The 14643-nt window shown below is 41.3% G+C and overlaps 1 protein-coding gene across 2 annotated transcripts in view; it reads left to right on the top strand.

The window, feature by feature from the left end:
* Aco1 (aconitase 1) overlaps window positions 1-14643 on the top strand; it is a 72639-nt gene that overhangs the window by 36700 nt on the left and 21296 nt on the right. For both annotated transcript variants that reach the window (XM_055599129.1, XM_055599128.1), the window contains exons 5-11: window positions 9233-9302; window positions 9420-9603; window positions 10038-10177; window positions 11981-12152; window positions 13059-13159; window positions 13926-14042; window positions 14284-14443. In XM_055599129.1, coding sequence (XP_055455104.1) covers window positions 9233-9302; window positions 9420-9603; window positions 10038-10177; window positions 11981-12152; window positions 13059-13159; window positions 13926-14042; window positions 14284-14443 — 944 coding nt within the window. The remainder of the gene's footprint in view (window positions 1-9232; window positions 9303-9419; window positions 9604-10037; window positions 10178-11980; window positions 12153-13058; window positions 13160-13925; window positions 14043-14283; window positions 14444-14643) is intronic.

Here is a 14643-nt window from a genome sequence, read left to right as displayed (position 1 = left end):
GAAGGTTTTGAGTGGTAATAAAATAGATTTTTAAAATTTGAATTTGAGGTTTGTTTGTTCATTCTAGTAACCATAATAGATTGAGCCACACTTAACATGATATGGTTTTGTTTTCAGTGATAGCTTTTTATCTGAAATTCCTATTAGCTTGGAACAGCCTGAGCATTTCTGGTTTCTGATCATCTTGTGAACATATTTGTGATTATTTTTCCCAGCATATTTTCAGGCAAGCATTTTCTTTCATTCCCTCTTTCAGTTTCAACATCCTCCTGATGCTGGAGGTTAAGAAAACAAAGAGTAATGACTAGAGTCCAAGCATTCTCATGTGTCACAGAAGAGATCCCATCAGCCACATAATGAGTCAGAGTTGCACCTGTACTGGTAGAAATAATGTTTGGAGTTCCTGTCTAAGTTTAACAGACCTGTGTTATACCCAGATTTATTCAATAAATTCAGTAAATTTCAAAGAGAAAATTTAATGCAATTGCTGTGTGGTCACCCCTGAGAAGGAGCAAAGAATCCTAACTTGGAAGCCAGAAGGCTCTCCAGAGGGCCACATGATCAGGATCCTGAGGCACACACACCAAGGAGGAAGGAGCCAAAAGGCCATCCTAACACACTAGGCATAGAGGGCTGCCATGTGGCAACCCTTAGAGCTGGACCAGAGAATATGAAGTATCTGTTAAAAGTCAGGTCAGGCTGAAGAACTTGGTTTTTGGAAACAAAGGATTTATACCTGTTGTAAGTTGTGTTTAATATTTATTCTTGATATTTCTTTTAGTAATGCTTGCTGTTAGTCCTAAACAGCTTATATCCAAATCACCACAAAGAGACTGGGTTTATTTAGTTAACCTAGAACACAATGCTGGGCAATAGTTACTCCCTCTTAAACCTCCAAGCCCTCATAGTTTTCTAACATTTAGATTTCCCACATTATACTTCTAGTCCACCTCCACATCATTCCAAGATCTGTCCTCCAGCTCCCTCTCCTAACTCTCCTCTTGCCCTTTCTCCTCCCACTCATTTCCTGCCCTCTGGCTCCTCCCATTGTACAACATTGTGGCTAGTTTATTTTGGCCTGTTTACACAAAGTTGAGACAGGATGCTTAGAATAAGTATCACAATGCAATATCCGGATTGAAAACAGAGGGGTGGGGGGAGAAATCAGCATTTGAATGAACAAAAGAACATTATACCAACATACACCTTTTTAGAATATGGCAAGCTGATCATGATCTGTATTTATAGAAAACTCAACACGAGTGATGCTATGAAGGGTAAGTTTGATGAATTGGGAGATAAGCTGGGGGCTGTGTTTATGATAAATACTCCAGTGGTTGTAGGCACTAAAGAGAAGGAGAGGAGACCATTAGGTGAGATACGGACAAATGGGGGAGAAAGATTTAGGAAAGAAGGCAGGCTGTTAGGGTTTCCATTTGATGCAGATGCACCAGGGCCAGGAGAGAGAGGTAGGAGCAGAGGGCTGGAGCCCTGAGGAGGAGCAAGGAGCCTAGAGATGAGAATTGGCTGCATGCATCGAGGATCTCCAGTGCAGGTGCCCACATTGGGGTGCTGCCATGTTCTGTGCCAGCTGGGCCTCTCCTTCCCCCATGTGTCTCTTTGCTTTTCTCTAACATGTAAATACTCAGGCATTCATTTTCTCAGTAGGATCAATAAAATTTTTTTCTGCAAAACTCAGAAGAAACCATTCTTTGTTAGCCACATGCTATCTCTACCATATAACCCATCCCCAATATTTTTTTTGAATGAAAGATTTATTCTGTTTTCTCCAGTTATGTCACATCTCAAAATTTATATACCCAGACAACTCAAAAATGTCAGTTTTAAAGTTATCATTTCCCTCTAAGTACAATACAGTTCCTATGTCACCTAAGAATCCCTTGAGACAGGTAGCACCCAGACAGCTGTCACAGAGATACTTTTGGAAGATGAAGTCTATCTAGGCATGAAGTGTAATGGGTCACACCAAGGAGGAACACGTATATTGGGAAGCCTTTGGTCTCTTAACAGAAGAGCTCTATAGGAGCTGGAAATTGTCGGTGGTGTGGAGAGAAGACAGCTGGGCTGAAAGCAGCACTCTGCTCTCCAGTGGCAGAAGCAGGAAAATCCGTGAGAGGATAAAAATCTATCAATTACTGTCTTGAAAAGAAGTTTTATGGGTTTTTTGTTGTTGTTTTATTTTTCTGGAAGAGTTCTTTAGAAACACAAATCTACTTCCACAGCTCACTGTTTAACGCTGGGCAAGGTTTTTTTGTGGTTAGTTTAAAATGTGAAGCCTTAGACAATGTAAATGATGTGAATATGATTTATAATAACACTACATGTACATATATATAGTCTAATAATAAACACTTCTCAACTATTGAGATCTATCACGCTGCCTGTTCTTCAAAGTTATTTGCATAAAAGTTTTTGAAATTTAAGAAAATTTTAATTAATTGAAGTTTATTCACTTTCTGTCCCAGCTGTAGCCCCCTGCCTCATCACCTCCCAATCCTATCCTCCCTCATCTCCTCCTATGCCCTCCCCGAGTCTGCTGATAGGGGCGTTCCTCCTCCCCTTCCCTCTGACTCTAGCCTATCAGGTCTCATCAGGACTGGCTGTATTGTCTTCCTCTGTGGACTGGTAAGGCTGCCCCTACCCCCAAAGGAAGGTGAGCAAAGAGCCAGCCACTGAGTTCATGTCAGAGACAGTCCCTGTTCCCCTTACTAGGAACCAACTTGGACACTGAGATGCCATGGGCTACATCTGTGCAGGGGTTCTAGGTTATTTCCATGCATGGTCCTTTGTTGGAGTATCATTCTCAGAAAAGACCCCGGTGCCCAGATTTTTTGTGTTGCTCTCCTTGTGGAGCTCCTGACCCCTCCAGGTCTTTATATCTCCCTCTTCTTTCATAAGATTCCCTGCATTCTACCCAATGTTTGGCTATTAGTCTCAGCATCTGCTTCAATAACCTGCTGGGTAGATCGTTCAGATTTCCTTTAGTTGTCTTATTGCTCTAGCTAGGACTTCAAGTACTATATTGAAGAGATATGGAGAAGGTGGGCTGCCTTGCCTTGTCCCTGATTCCAGTGGGACTGACTTAAGTTTCTCTCTGTTTAGTTTGATGTTGGCTATAGGCTTGCTGTATATTATCTTTACCATGTTTAGGTATGTGCCTGTGTCCCTGATCTTTCCAAGACTTTAAACATGAATAGTTATTGAATTTTGTCAAATGCTTTTTTGGCATCTAAGGAGATGATCATGTGGTTTTACTCCTTTAGTTTGTTTATATGGTGGGTTACATTGATGGCTTTCCATATATTGAACCACCCCTGCATGACTGGGTTGAAGCCTACTTGGTCATAGTGGATGATATCTTATATGTGTTCTTGGATTCAGTTTGCAAGTATTTTATTGAGTATTTTTGTATCAGTATTCATAAAAGAGATAGGTAAGAAAGAAGCTCTCTTTTTTTGTTGTTGAGTCTTTGTGTGGCTTAGGTATCAAGTTGACTGTGGCTTCATAGAATGAGTTTGTTACTGTTCCTTCTGTTTCTATATTGTGGAATAGTTTGAAGAGAATTGGAGTTAGCTCTTCTTTGAAGGTCTGGTAGAATTCCCTGGGCTTTTTTTGGAAGAGAGACTTTTGATGACTGCTTCTATTTCCTGGGAGAATTAGGGCTATTTAATCTATTTAACTGATCTTGATTTAATTTTGGTAAGTAACTGAAATCTATCAAGAAAATTGTCAGTTTCATTTAGATTTTCAAATTTTGTGGCATATGGGCTTTTGTAGTATTAGATTGTTTGAATTTCCTCAGTGTCTGTTGTTATGTCCCCCTTTTTGTTTCTGATTTTGCTGATTTGGATAGTTTCTCTTTGCCTTTTAGTTATTTAGGCTATGGGTTTGTCTATCTTGTTGATTTTCTCAAAGAACCAGCTCTTGGTCTCATTGATTCTTTGAATTGATTTCTTTGTTTCTAATTCATTGATTTCAGCTCAGAGTTTGATTATTTCCAATTGTCTACTCCTCTTGGGTGTGTCTGCTTTATTTTTTTCTAGGGCTTTTAGGTATATCGTTAGGTTGCTTGTATGAAATGTCTCAAACTTCTTTCTGGAGGCACTTAGCACTGCTTTCATTGTGTCCCATAAGTTTGGGTAAGTTATGCCTTCATTTTCACTGAATTTTAGGAAGTCTCTAATTTTTTCCCTAACCAAACTGCCATTGAGTAAAGAGTTGTTTAGTTTCCATGTGTATGTAAGCTTTTTGTTATTGTTGTTGAGGTCTAGTTTTAGGCCATGGTGGTCTGATAGGATACAAGTGATTACTTCAATCTTCTTGTATCTGTTGAGGCTTGCTTTGTGCCCAACTATATGATCAATTTTTGAGAAGGTCCCATGAGGTGCTGAGAAGAAGGTATACTCTTTTGAGTTTGGGTGAAAAGTTTTATTAGGTGCATTTGATTTAGGACCTCTGTAAGTGCCATTATTTCCCTACTTAGCTTCTGTCTAGATGATCTGTCCCTTGGTAAGAGTGGAGTGTTGAAGTCTCCCACTATTAAGGTGTTGGATTCGATGTGTGATTTAAGCTTTAATAATATTTCATGTACAAGTGCAGGTACTCTTGTATTTGGGGCATAGATGTTTAGGATTGTGATGTCCGTCTGGTGGATTTTTCCTTTGAGAATGAAGTGTCCCTCCTCATCGTTTTTTATTAATTTTGGTTGAAAGTCTATTTTATTAGATATTAGAATAGCTACCCCAGCTTGTTTTTTGGGTCTGTTTGCTTGAAAAACATTTTTCCAGTCCTTTACTCTGAGGTAGTGTTTATCTTTGTTGCAGAGGTGTGTTTCTTGGATGCAGCAGAATGTTGGATCCTGTTTCTGCAACCATTCTGTTAGTCTATGTCTTTTTATTAGAGAGTTGAGTCCATAGATGTTGATAGATAATAGTGACCAATGAATGTTAGTTCCTTTTATTGTGGAGTTGGTAGTGTTACTGTGTTTCTGTGCTTTTTCCTTTTAATTTTTTTGTTGTGAAGTTATCTATATCCTGTGTTTTCTTGGGTGTAGTTGATTTCGCTGGATTGGAGTTTTCCTTCTAGTATCTTCTGTAGGCTGGGTTGCTGTGTAGATATTGTTTTGTCATGGCATATTTTGTTTTCTCTATCTGTGTTGATTGAAAGCTTTGTTGGTATAGTAGTCTGGGTTAGCATCTGTGTTCTCTTAGACTGCGTGACATCTTCCAGGCCCTTTTGGCTTTCATGGTCTCTGTTGCTAAGTCTGGTGTTATTCTGATAGGTCTACCTTTGTATGTTACTTAGCCTTTTTCCCTTGCTGCTTTTAATATTTTTTCTTTGTTCTGTAGATTTAGTGTTTTGACTATTATGTAACGTGAGGAGTTTCTTTTCTGGTTTAGTCTATTTGGTGTTCTATAGGCCTCTTGTATTGTTAATGAACATCTCTTTCTTTAAGTTGAGAAAATTTTCTTTTATGATTTTCTTGAAAATATTTCCTGGAGCTTGGAGCCTGAAATCTTTTTTTTTTAAATCTATTCCTATTATTCTTAGATTTTGTCTTATCATGGCGTCCTTGATTTCTTGGATGTTTTGTGTTTGGGACTTTTACAATTTTACTTTTTCTTTGAGAGACGTTTCAGTTTCTGTAATTGTATCTTCAGTGCCTAAGATTCTCTCTTCCATCTCTTGTATCCTGTTGGTGATGCTTACCTTTGTGGTTCCTGATCTTTTCTCTAAGTTCTCCAGCTCCAAGGTTTTCTCTTGTGTTTTCTTTATTAATTCTAATTTTGTTTTCATGTCTGTACCATTTCCTTCATCTTTTTGAATGTGGATTCCTGTCTTTCTATGATGGCCTCTATTTTTTTTTTCTTCATTTCCTCTCTGTAGGCTTCTACTTGTGCCTCTATTTGTTTGGCTGTATTTGCCTATATTTCTTTGAGAGCTTTGTTCATTTCCTCTTTATGTGCCTCTAATAACTGAATAAGAATATATTTGAGATAATTTTCCTGTGTTTCTGATGAATTAGAATATCCATTGATTTTTGGGGTTGCTGGTGAAGCCTTGATGTCCTGATTTTTGTTGAATATGTTCCTACATCGACCTCTGGCCATCTGCTCATCCGTAGCCTTTGTTCCTGGAGTCTGTAATTCAGACTGGGCCCATCTGTCTCTGATGTCTGGAATATTCTATAGGAAGATGAGAGCGGTCCACTGGTTCAAGAGTGGATGCTGGTGTTTCAGCTGTAGCTAAGGAGGAGGGTTGCAGGCACATGTGTGCAAGCACAGGGTGTGTGTGGAAGTGTGCCTTGAAGGACAGGGTGCTAGAGCATGGAGATGCCTGCAAGGGTCGAGCTTAAGCGCAGGAGGGGTTGCTGGTGCTGTTCGCAGGCACAAAGTACATGTGCCCTGAATACTTCAGTGACCTACAGACCTGTCTTACTGTCCTCAGTATTGAGAGCTGTCTGGGCTCCAGGAATTGTTTGCCTGGACTCCTAGGAGACCCACAGAGCAGGGACTTCAGTGTTGAGAATGCTGTCCCAAGCATCCCTGTGTTACCCACAGTGGGGGAGTGGGTGGGAAAGATACGATGTCTGGCTGCTAGCATAGAGAGACCCTGGATGTGGGGCTGTGCACGCACTGACTTGAAGGTACACTCATAGGCGTGCAGGCCTAATCAGAAAGCACAGGGGTTCCCCCTGTTCCCTACTCTCAGATTTGGGCATTCAGGGGCAAATGAGAGTGTAGGAGATCTGTCAGCTCAGTGGTAACCACTGTTTGGATGCCGGGCAGGGAGACTGTACTTGGAGCAGCTGCCTCTGCTGTCTCAGTCACTGACTATGGAGGCTCAGACCTGGGAGTCTTGGAAGTTACCCACAGCAGCCACAGACCTCGTACTGCGCTGCCTCTTTCATCTCAGTCACCGAGCATGGAGGCTCCTGCTTGGGGCAACCAGTGCCACCTCCACTGAGAGGAAGGCCCATGCTTAGGGGCAAGTGGGAGTGTGGGGGGGTTGAATATTCACTACTCTTAGTCCCCAAAGATGTCCATGGGTGACCTGAACCAAACTGTCCAGCTCGCAGGTTGTCGCCTCTCACCCAGGAAGCCCCAATGTCAGTGTTCTGGCTTCAGCTGCCCCTCTACTTACCCATTTCAGAATTCAGATAGGGTGCACACTGGTCGCTGCCATCTTGGACTCCCCCCATCCCCAATTTTTATTCTTTGGGCACATAGCTTATACAAGTATTGAGCTGAATTCTGCCCTGGAGCTAGAGTTTATAGACCTCTGTTCTAATGTGTCTCAGAAACTGATTCCAGTAAAACAACCAATGTTTTGTAGAATATTCACATTATAGTGTGGGGAGGGTTCAATATATTCACTAAATGTATTTTTTAAATGTAAGTAATACAAGCTGCCTGTTTTTGTCTAAAAACACAGCTCTTACTTCAAAAGCAATATGGTACTTTATTCTAAGTCAGTATGAGTTCCCATGGCCTAGGAGTGCAGATCCAGGTTTCCTTTGGGGCATGCTACATTGTAGAAATGGTTACATTAACACCTTCATGAGCTAGTGCATTTGCTATATACATTGGTGGGGACACCAGATAGGCAGTTCTCAGGAAACAGGGAACTCCACTGATGATGATGATAGATGTTGTCCAACATGCTTAGCTTTTTGAGTGGAGGAAGCTAGTGGTCTGTTAAAACTTAATACATTCCTAAGGCTTTACCTTTTAGTCAAAAGAATGTTAGGTCAGAAACAGGTGGAAAATGCATAGCTGTTAAAGGAACTAATGATAGTTCTGGGTCTATAGCAGTCCAACTCCGCCCATTCTAAGGTTGTAATCAGCAATCAGTGTGCAGATTCTTCAACATTGGGGTAGCTTTTTCAGGGAACATTAGTTCATATCTTCTTCCCAAAGAGTCTCTGTCTAATTCTCCCTAGCCGGGTCCCTTCATCCTTCTCCCTGGGTCATTTTCTTCTGGAAGCTTTGCTGGTCTGAGTTCATGGCCCTTTCTATACATTCCTGTGATATCCATTTGCATGTCCAGAGTTAAGAATAACATTTCATTATTGCTTGGCTCTTTCCTACCAGGCCCTGAGTTCGACTGAACAGCTAAAATGCAGCCTTTGCATTCCCAGTAGTTAATTTGTAAATGAAAGGAAGGGCTTGAGTATGAAATGAAAACTCGAGGAACAGTCAGACTTGGGTTAAGATTACAGTTCATAATTGATCAGTCATCTGATCATGACAGTGTGTCCTGTGCCACTGCTGCTTCTGCAGGTAGAGGGCCACATGAGGAGGTATGATGATGCCACAGTGGAGGGTGGAGTAAGAGCGTGGACACCAATCTCAATGCCCAGATTTCGCCATTTACTAGCTGTGTAGCATTCAGCAGCTTTCTTTATTTCTGTGTATCTCATTTTCCTCATTTGAAAATGCATACATTAGTAATGCCCAACTCAAAATATAATTTTGGAAACTCGATTAAGAAAATTAGTCCAGCTGTTTCCTAGCAGTGTGAGTAGTTAGTGGTCATATCAGGAGTGGAGCTTGACTGGGGTCTCAGCTGTTTAGTGTCTCCTTGATCCATCACATACAGACATCATGAATGCCTTCTCGGTGCTAAACCTGCAGAGTTGTGATGATAACTTATTCTACTTGAATTGCCTTGAATAAACCTCTGCCTGTAATCTGGGGTTTATAGCTGATCCTGGAGAGCAACCATCTATATAAGTCCCAGTCTGAAAGACAGGAGACTGAGGTTCTGAAAGTACTGGGCCCTCAGCATTACTGTTGTCTTTATACAACATCAACACAAGCATCCCTCCTGCATGTGGCTCAGCAGAAAGAAGAGAAGCAGGTGCAGAAGCAAGGGTTCCTTAAGTGTCTTTGCTGCTGTTGCCGTCCATGCCTTGAGTTTGTCCCTGAGAGTCAGACTTGGGGGTCAGCTTTCTGTGGAATTCAGCTCCTGTTTTTCCACTGTGCTTAAGGGCTTTGGAGGAATCGATTGTGCCAGGTAATTTGTAGCATGCATTTGCGGCTAACCTCAGTTTTCCATCTGGTGGCAGAGAGGTACACCTGCTTGCATACCTGCTTGCACACCGGCAGATGCAGCTGCTGTCTCATTGATCGTCACCAACAGTTTGGTGAACATGTGCATTGCTAACATGTGACCTTGCAAGCATTCAGTTAGCTTTTCTCTCTGACAGGGCAGACAGCTTACAGAAGAATCAAGACCTGGAATTTGAAAGAAATAGAGAACGATTTGAATTTTTAAAGGTATGGGCCAGAGTTTGGTTTCACTGTTTGGTGTCTGGGGACAGGGGCATGAGGAGAGGCGTGCAGACGGCCAAATAAACTTGACTTCACTGTGTTCTTTCCATTGTTCAATCCAAGTGGGGTTCCCAGGCCTTTTGCAACATGCGGATTATTCCTCCTGGCTCAGGAATCATTCACCAGGTGAATCTAGAGTATTTGGCAAGAGTAGTATTTGATCAAGATGGATGTTATTACCCAGACAGCCTCGTGGGGACAGATTCACACACTACCATGATTGATGGTCTGGGAGTCCTTGGTTGGGGTGAGTCTTCTCCTACATTCCTATCATTCACTCATGGTGGATTTGCATGGTCATCTGGGCCTGCACCTCACTCACTGCATTGGTTTGCATGGTCACAGAGGAGGGTGCTACTGACTACTTTGTGTACTGCTGTATTTTCCAGTTCTTAGAAAAAGAGACATTCACTTTCTATTTGGAAAAATAAACTGAATTAAGTACTAGGACATTTGTATAAGTGAAAATCAACTAGGCATTTGTTAACAATGGAGCCTCCTAAATTACTCTTTTGAGTGTGAAGAGATTTTGATACAAGAACTAGGGGAGGGCACACTCTATAGAGGTGTGTCCCTTAGGGAGATACAGCTGTGTGCCAGGTAAACATGCTGCCTGGGTTTCTGTGGCTGGGGGACAGTGAGAGCTGTGAAAGAGTCATTCTGCTGTGCTGTTCACTGCAGGTGTAGGTGGAATCGAAGCAGAAGCTGTCATGCTGGGTCAGCCTATCAGCATGGTGCTTCCCCAGGTGATTGGCTACAAGCTGATGGGGAAGCCTCACCCTCTAGTAACATCCACGGACATTGTGCTCACCATTACCAAGGTAATGGGATGTATAGATATTATTATGCATGCATAATACTTCATACACACACATATATGTATGCATATGTATATAGAGTGTGTGTGTGTGTGTGTGTGTGTGTGTGTGTGTGTGTGTGTGTGTATGCCTCTTCCATTTCTTGGAAAGCCGGGGACAAACAGGGAATAACATAAAGGAGTCTGTGTGCTTCAGAGAGGCTAGGATATAATATTTTAATAGATACTAAAATAAAATGAGAAAAAGGGATTCTTGTGGTTAAGTTTAGATGGTTATCTTTACTCTTTTTCTTAATTTTTAAAATTATGACATAAAGTACCCAGAAATTAAAATCATGTTCATATTCCTGTCACCAAGATTTTTTGTTTTCAAGATTGGGTCTCACTATTGTAGTCCTGGCTGTCCTGGAACTCTCTCTGTAGACCAGACTGGCATCACAGAGATCCGCCTGCCTCTGCCTCTTAAGTGCTGTGATTAAAGATGTGTGCCACTACAGTGGCTCTGTCACCAAGACTTAAAGGCATAATGATGTCCTGTCAGATTCTGAGGCTGTTTTTGATAAAGCGTCTTTATAATTAGCATGTATTTATGGCTCAACAGATCCTCTCCTTCCCAAAAATAATTAATTTCTTGAGGTTGAAAATTATTCCCACACACATTTACACTTTGGCTACAATTTTCCCACATGGCTCTTTTTCTTTTGTGTTTTATTACGTGTTTATCTTTGTGTGTGAGAGGCATGTCATGCATGAATAGAGGACAGAAGATAACCTTTGTGAGTTGATTCTAGCCACTGAACCATCTGCTGGCCCTACCTCAATCCTTTTATATGTAAATAGCAACTTAGATCCATGATTAGTTTTACACTTTATTATTTTAAGTTACTTTATTGGAACAGATGTATCTACCAGATGGAAAGGGCTTTTTTCTTAAACTCTTACAAGAAACTTTTTTTTTCCTTGCTTTACATAAAGCATTCACTTTTTTCCATGCAGCCTGAGCTGTAGTAGCAAGACCTATGCATTGTGTCTTTAAATAAATTATTTACTTAAATACTATAAGAATTAAGGTAGAAGCTCTTTATATATAGACTGAATGCTGAAAAAGTCAAAATCTTTTTATTTAATCTTTATAGAATTTAGAATTGGATTTACTTGAATACCACAGATTGTCACAGTATTTTTCAAAAATGGAATAACAGGACTTACCCCAAAAGTTTGGTAGAAAGCATGTGAATGAAGGACTGTTTCATGCAGTTGTCATCTGTCTGTGAAACTGGCTTTCTGGGGAAGACAGAAGATTGGCAGGCTGTGTGATTTGTAGTAGCAAGAACTATGCATTATGTCTTTAAAAACAAATCATTTACTTAAATACTGTGATTATATAAGAATTAAGTTTATTTTAGATTAGAAAGAGTATAATTTTTGATATTTGTCATTTAGAACAACTTACCTTCCTGTTATTCATATTTTTGGCATTCTTTTTCTTTCTTTTTAAAAATAAGAATTAATTAGGTACAATCTTAGGTCTACAGGAGAACTGATGGAAAGCCAATAGCGTCCCTGCCCCCTTCCCAGCTCCCCTAATGTTCACGTCATATTGGCCTTCTCAGAACCAAGGTTAATGTTAGGTCAGTTCTCCTGACAACAGCGTCACCCACCCCTCAGTGATGTCCCTTTGCCATTCTGGGATCCAGTCCTAGGCGCCTTGTTGCTTTCGGGGAGCATTGCAAAAAAAATAATAATAATTCTGTGTTTTAAACATGGTCGTCAAGCCTCAAACTTTCCTATTGTTTACACTTTATAGCACCTACGGCAAGTTGGGGTCGTGGGCAAATTTGTGGAGTTTTTTGGGCCAGGAGTTGCCCAGCTATCAATTGCTGACCGAGCTACAATTGCCAACATGTGCCCAGAGTATGGTGCAACTGCAGCCTTCTTCCCAGTTGATGAAGTCAGCATAGCATACCTGCTGCAGACAGGTAAGTGCAAGGCTGAAAGCAGAGACGCTGAGAATCCCAGCATTGCCTTCCGCCCTGCCGACATCATGCTCTTGTATTAGACTTACTTTTCCTGTCTGTGGAGACAAAGTGTGTTGTTGGATTTAAGGAGGTGTGAAATGGAGCTATGATGGCCAAGAAAAAGAGCTTTCTCTTGTACCCCAAAACCCAGATGTCTTTACTGGTTTTCATCTGCTTATTTCTTTATATCGACACTGTCTTAGTGATGTTAACTGTTGACTCTGCAGTGCCTGCTAATAAGTAGCAGAGCCAGAATCGAAGCCTGTGGCTGGCTAACTCAGAACAGCAGCTGGTTCAGGCTTGTATTCCTGGCGATATGACACTGGGAGTTAAGACTTGAGACATTAGGTTCTGCTATTTCCTAGTTGTACTCCTTAGAGAACTTACCTAATAACTTTCCTGTGCTAGCATTTCCTCATCAGTAAAATGAGAGTAATAATACTTGTTTCAAGGGATCATGATAGAAGAGTAGAGTTTGAAGTCATTCATTTGAAGCTTTTAACACATGGTGCCAGAGGTTTAAGGTGGTTATTAGTTATTTTAACAAAGTAATGCAAAGAGTGTCTGTGGCAAGTGTTGGGCAGATGTGTGGGTACACGTAGCCAGAGGTCTCAGGCTTAGGATCCTCTTAAATAAGGGCTGCATCCAGAAAGAAGCGAAGCAGCTCTGTAAGGAGAGCCAAGGTCTGTTCCATACATGTCACTTCAATAGAAATAGCAGATGGTGCCTGATGAAAAGTAGCCTGGAAGCTGGAGAGCAGAAGTGTTGGTGTGTGTGTTAATGGCATGACCTGCAGAACTGCAGGTCGGCCTGTTAGTCATTCACCAGGAAAGGGTAACGTGTTTATTTGCCCCTAATGCCATTTAGGTCGTGAGGAAAACAAAGTAAAGCACATTAAAAAGTATCTTCAGGCTGTTGGCATGTTTCGAGATTTCAACAACCCCTCTCAAGATCCTGACTTCACTGAGGTATGTTTCTTCTTTCTGGGGCGGCAATTGCAGAATCTGTGTTTTCAGAGGTGGTACAATTATGGGAAAATGGTCACTGTGTTGTCATTATAAGGGTGCTAAAAGGTGAAAATGTAAAGGTTAAGGAGATAAACATACCAAAGTAACTTCTTAATGTGCCTGCTGACGTAACCTTTGTGAATTGAGTGTCCCCTCCCCTAACTCCTGATTGACACTTCTGCACAGCAGACTTTATTAAGGTAGCTGGAGCTGTCTAAAGGCCAAGCCCATCATTGTTACAGTCCTGGAAAGAAATGAAGGGATGAGCATGTCCATGGTTCTGCTTATCCAGTGATTTGTTTTATTTTCTGGGGTACAAACTGATCCATATTTTCCCAAGCAACCAGTTTTCGTATATCCTCAGGGAACGAAGTACTCACTGAGTTGTCAGTCTGTTCTGTGAAGTGATGGCCTGTGTTTACACTCCTCAGTAGAAAGCCCATCTCAGCCTGAAATCCATGTGTGAGCTGTTCGACAGAGTAGCAAGTGGAATCCAGCAGGCAGCCGGTGGCCACCCTGTCTCTCTGGGAGCAAAGAGTCCTTCTGGTCTCATGCTACTCCCATGCCCATCTTAATATTGGGAATTTAATCTTGCACTGATAAGAGAATCAGTGGAATGTGGATGCTTGTTGATTTGGTTGTTTACTGTTGGGATGTTCTGTGATCATTGGTGTGGTTGTGCTATTTCTTTATGAATTGTATAATTGCTTTTGGCTTGGGTGAACAGGTTGTGGAGTTAGATTTGAAAACAGTTGTGCCTTGCTGCAGTGGACCAAAAAGACCTCAGGACAAAGTTGCTGTGTCTGACATGAAAAAGGACTTTGAAAGCTGCCTTAGAGACAAGGTACGGCCCCTGGACTCCACCCTGTTCCCTGTTTCTTAGTGGACAGGCTTTCACAGCACTTTGTTATGAATCTTCCTGAAGCCTGGTGCCAGTGGCACTTCTTCTACATCCTAAGTGCCTTCATGATTCCCCGTTAGCTATGGGGAATATATTTGATCACATATTTTTCTCTTTATAGCAGATTGGGCATCCTGTTTTCTTTCTTATTGCATATAATGTTTGCAACCTTCCCTTACCACAGCAAGGATTTAAAGGTTTTCAAGTTGCTCCAGACCATCACAATGACCACAAGACATTTGTCTACAATAACAGTGAATTCACTCTTACTCATGGGTCTGTGGTAATTGCTGCCATCACGAGCTGCACAAACACCAGCAATCCATCTGTGATGTTAGGAGCCGGTGAGTGCATCATTTTCCCTCCTCTTGGTCTCTCGGATGTGGGATTAGAAGTTTATAGATGTAGACACCGATTGACCAAAAAAATTCTACACAACAAATAGCATCCAAAGCAAATTTTTAAAGTAGAATTCATAGTGTATGACAGCCCTTCCTTTTGTAACTAGCACAGAAAATAAGTAAAGAAAACTACCTAAAATCTG

Source organism: Psammomys obesus, unplaced genomic scaffold (genome assembly GCF_907164565.1).
Source record: "Psammomys obesus unplaced genomic scaffold, mPsaObe1.curated_primary_1811, whole genome shotgun sequence".
NCBI lineage: Eukaryota > Metazoa > Chordata > Mammalia > Rodentia > Muridae > Psammomys > Psammomys obesus.
This window is presented reverse-complemented; position numbering and strand designations above follow the sequence as displayed.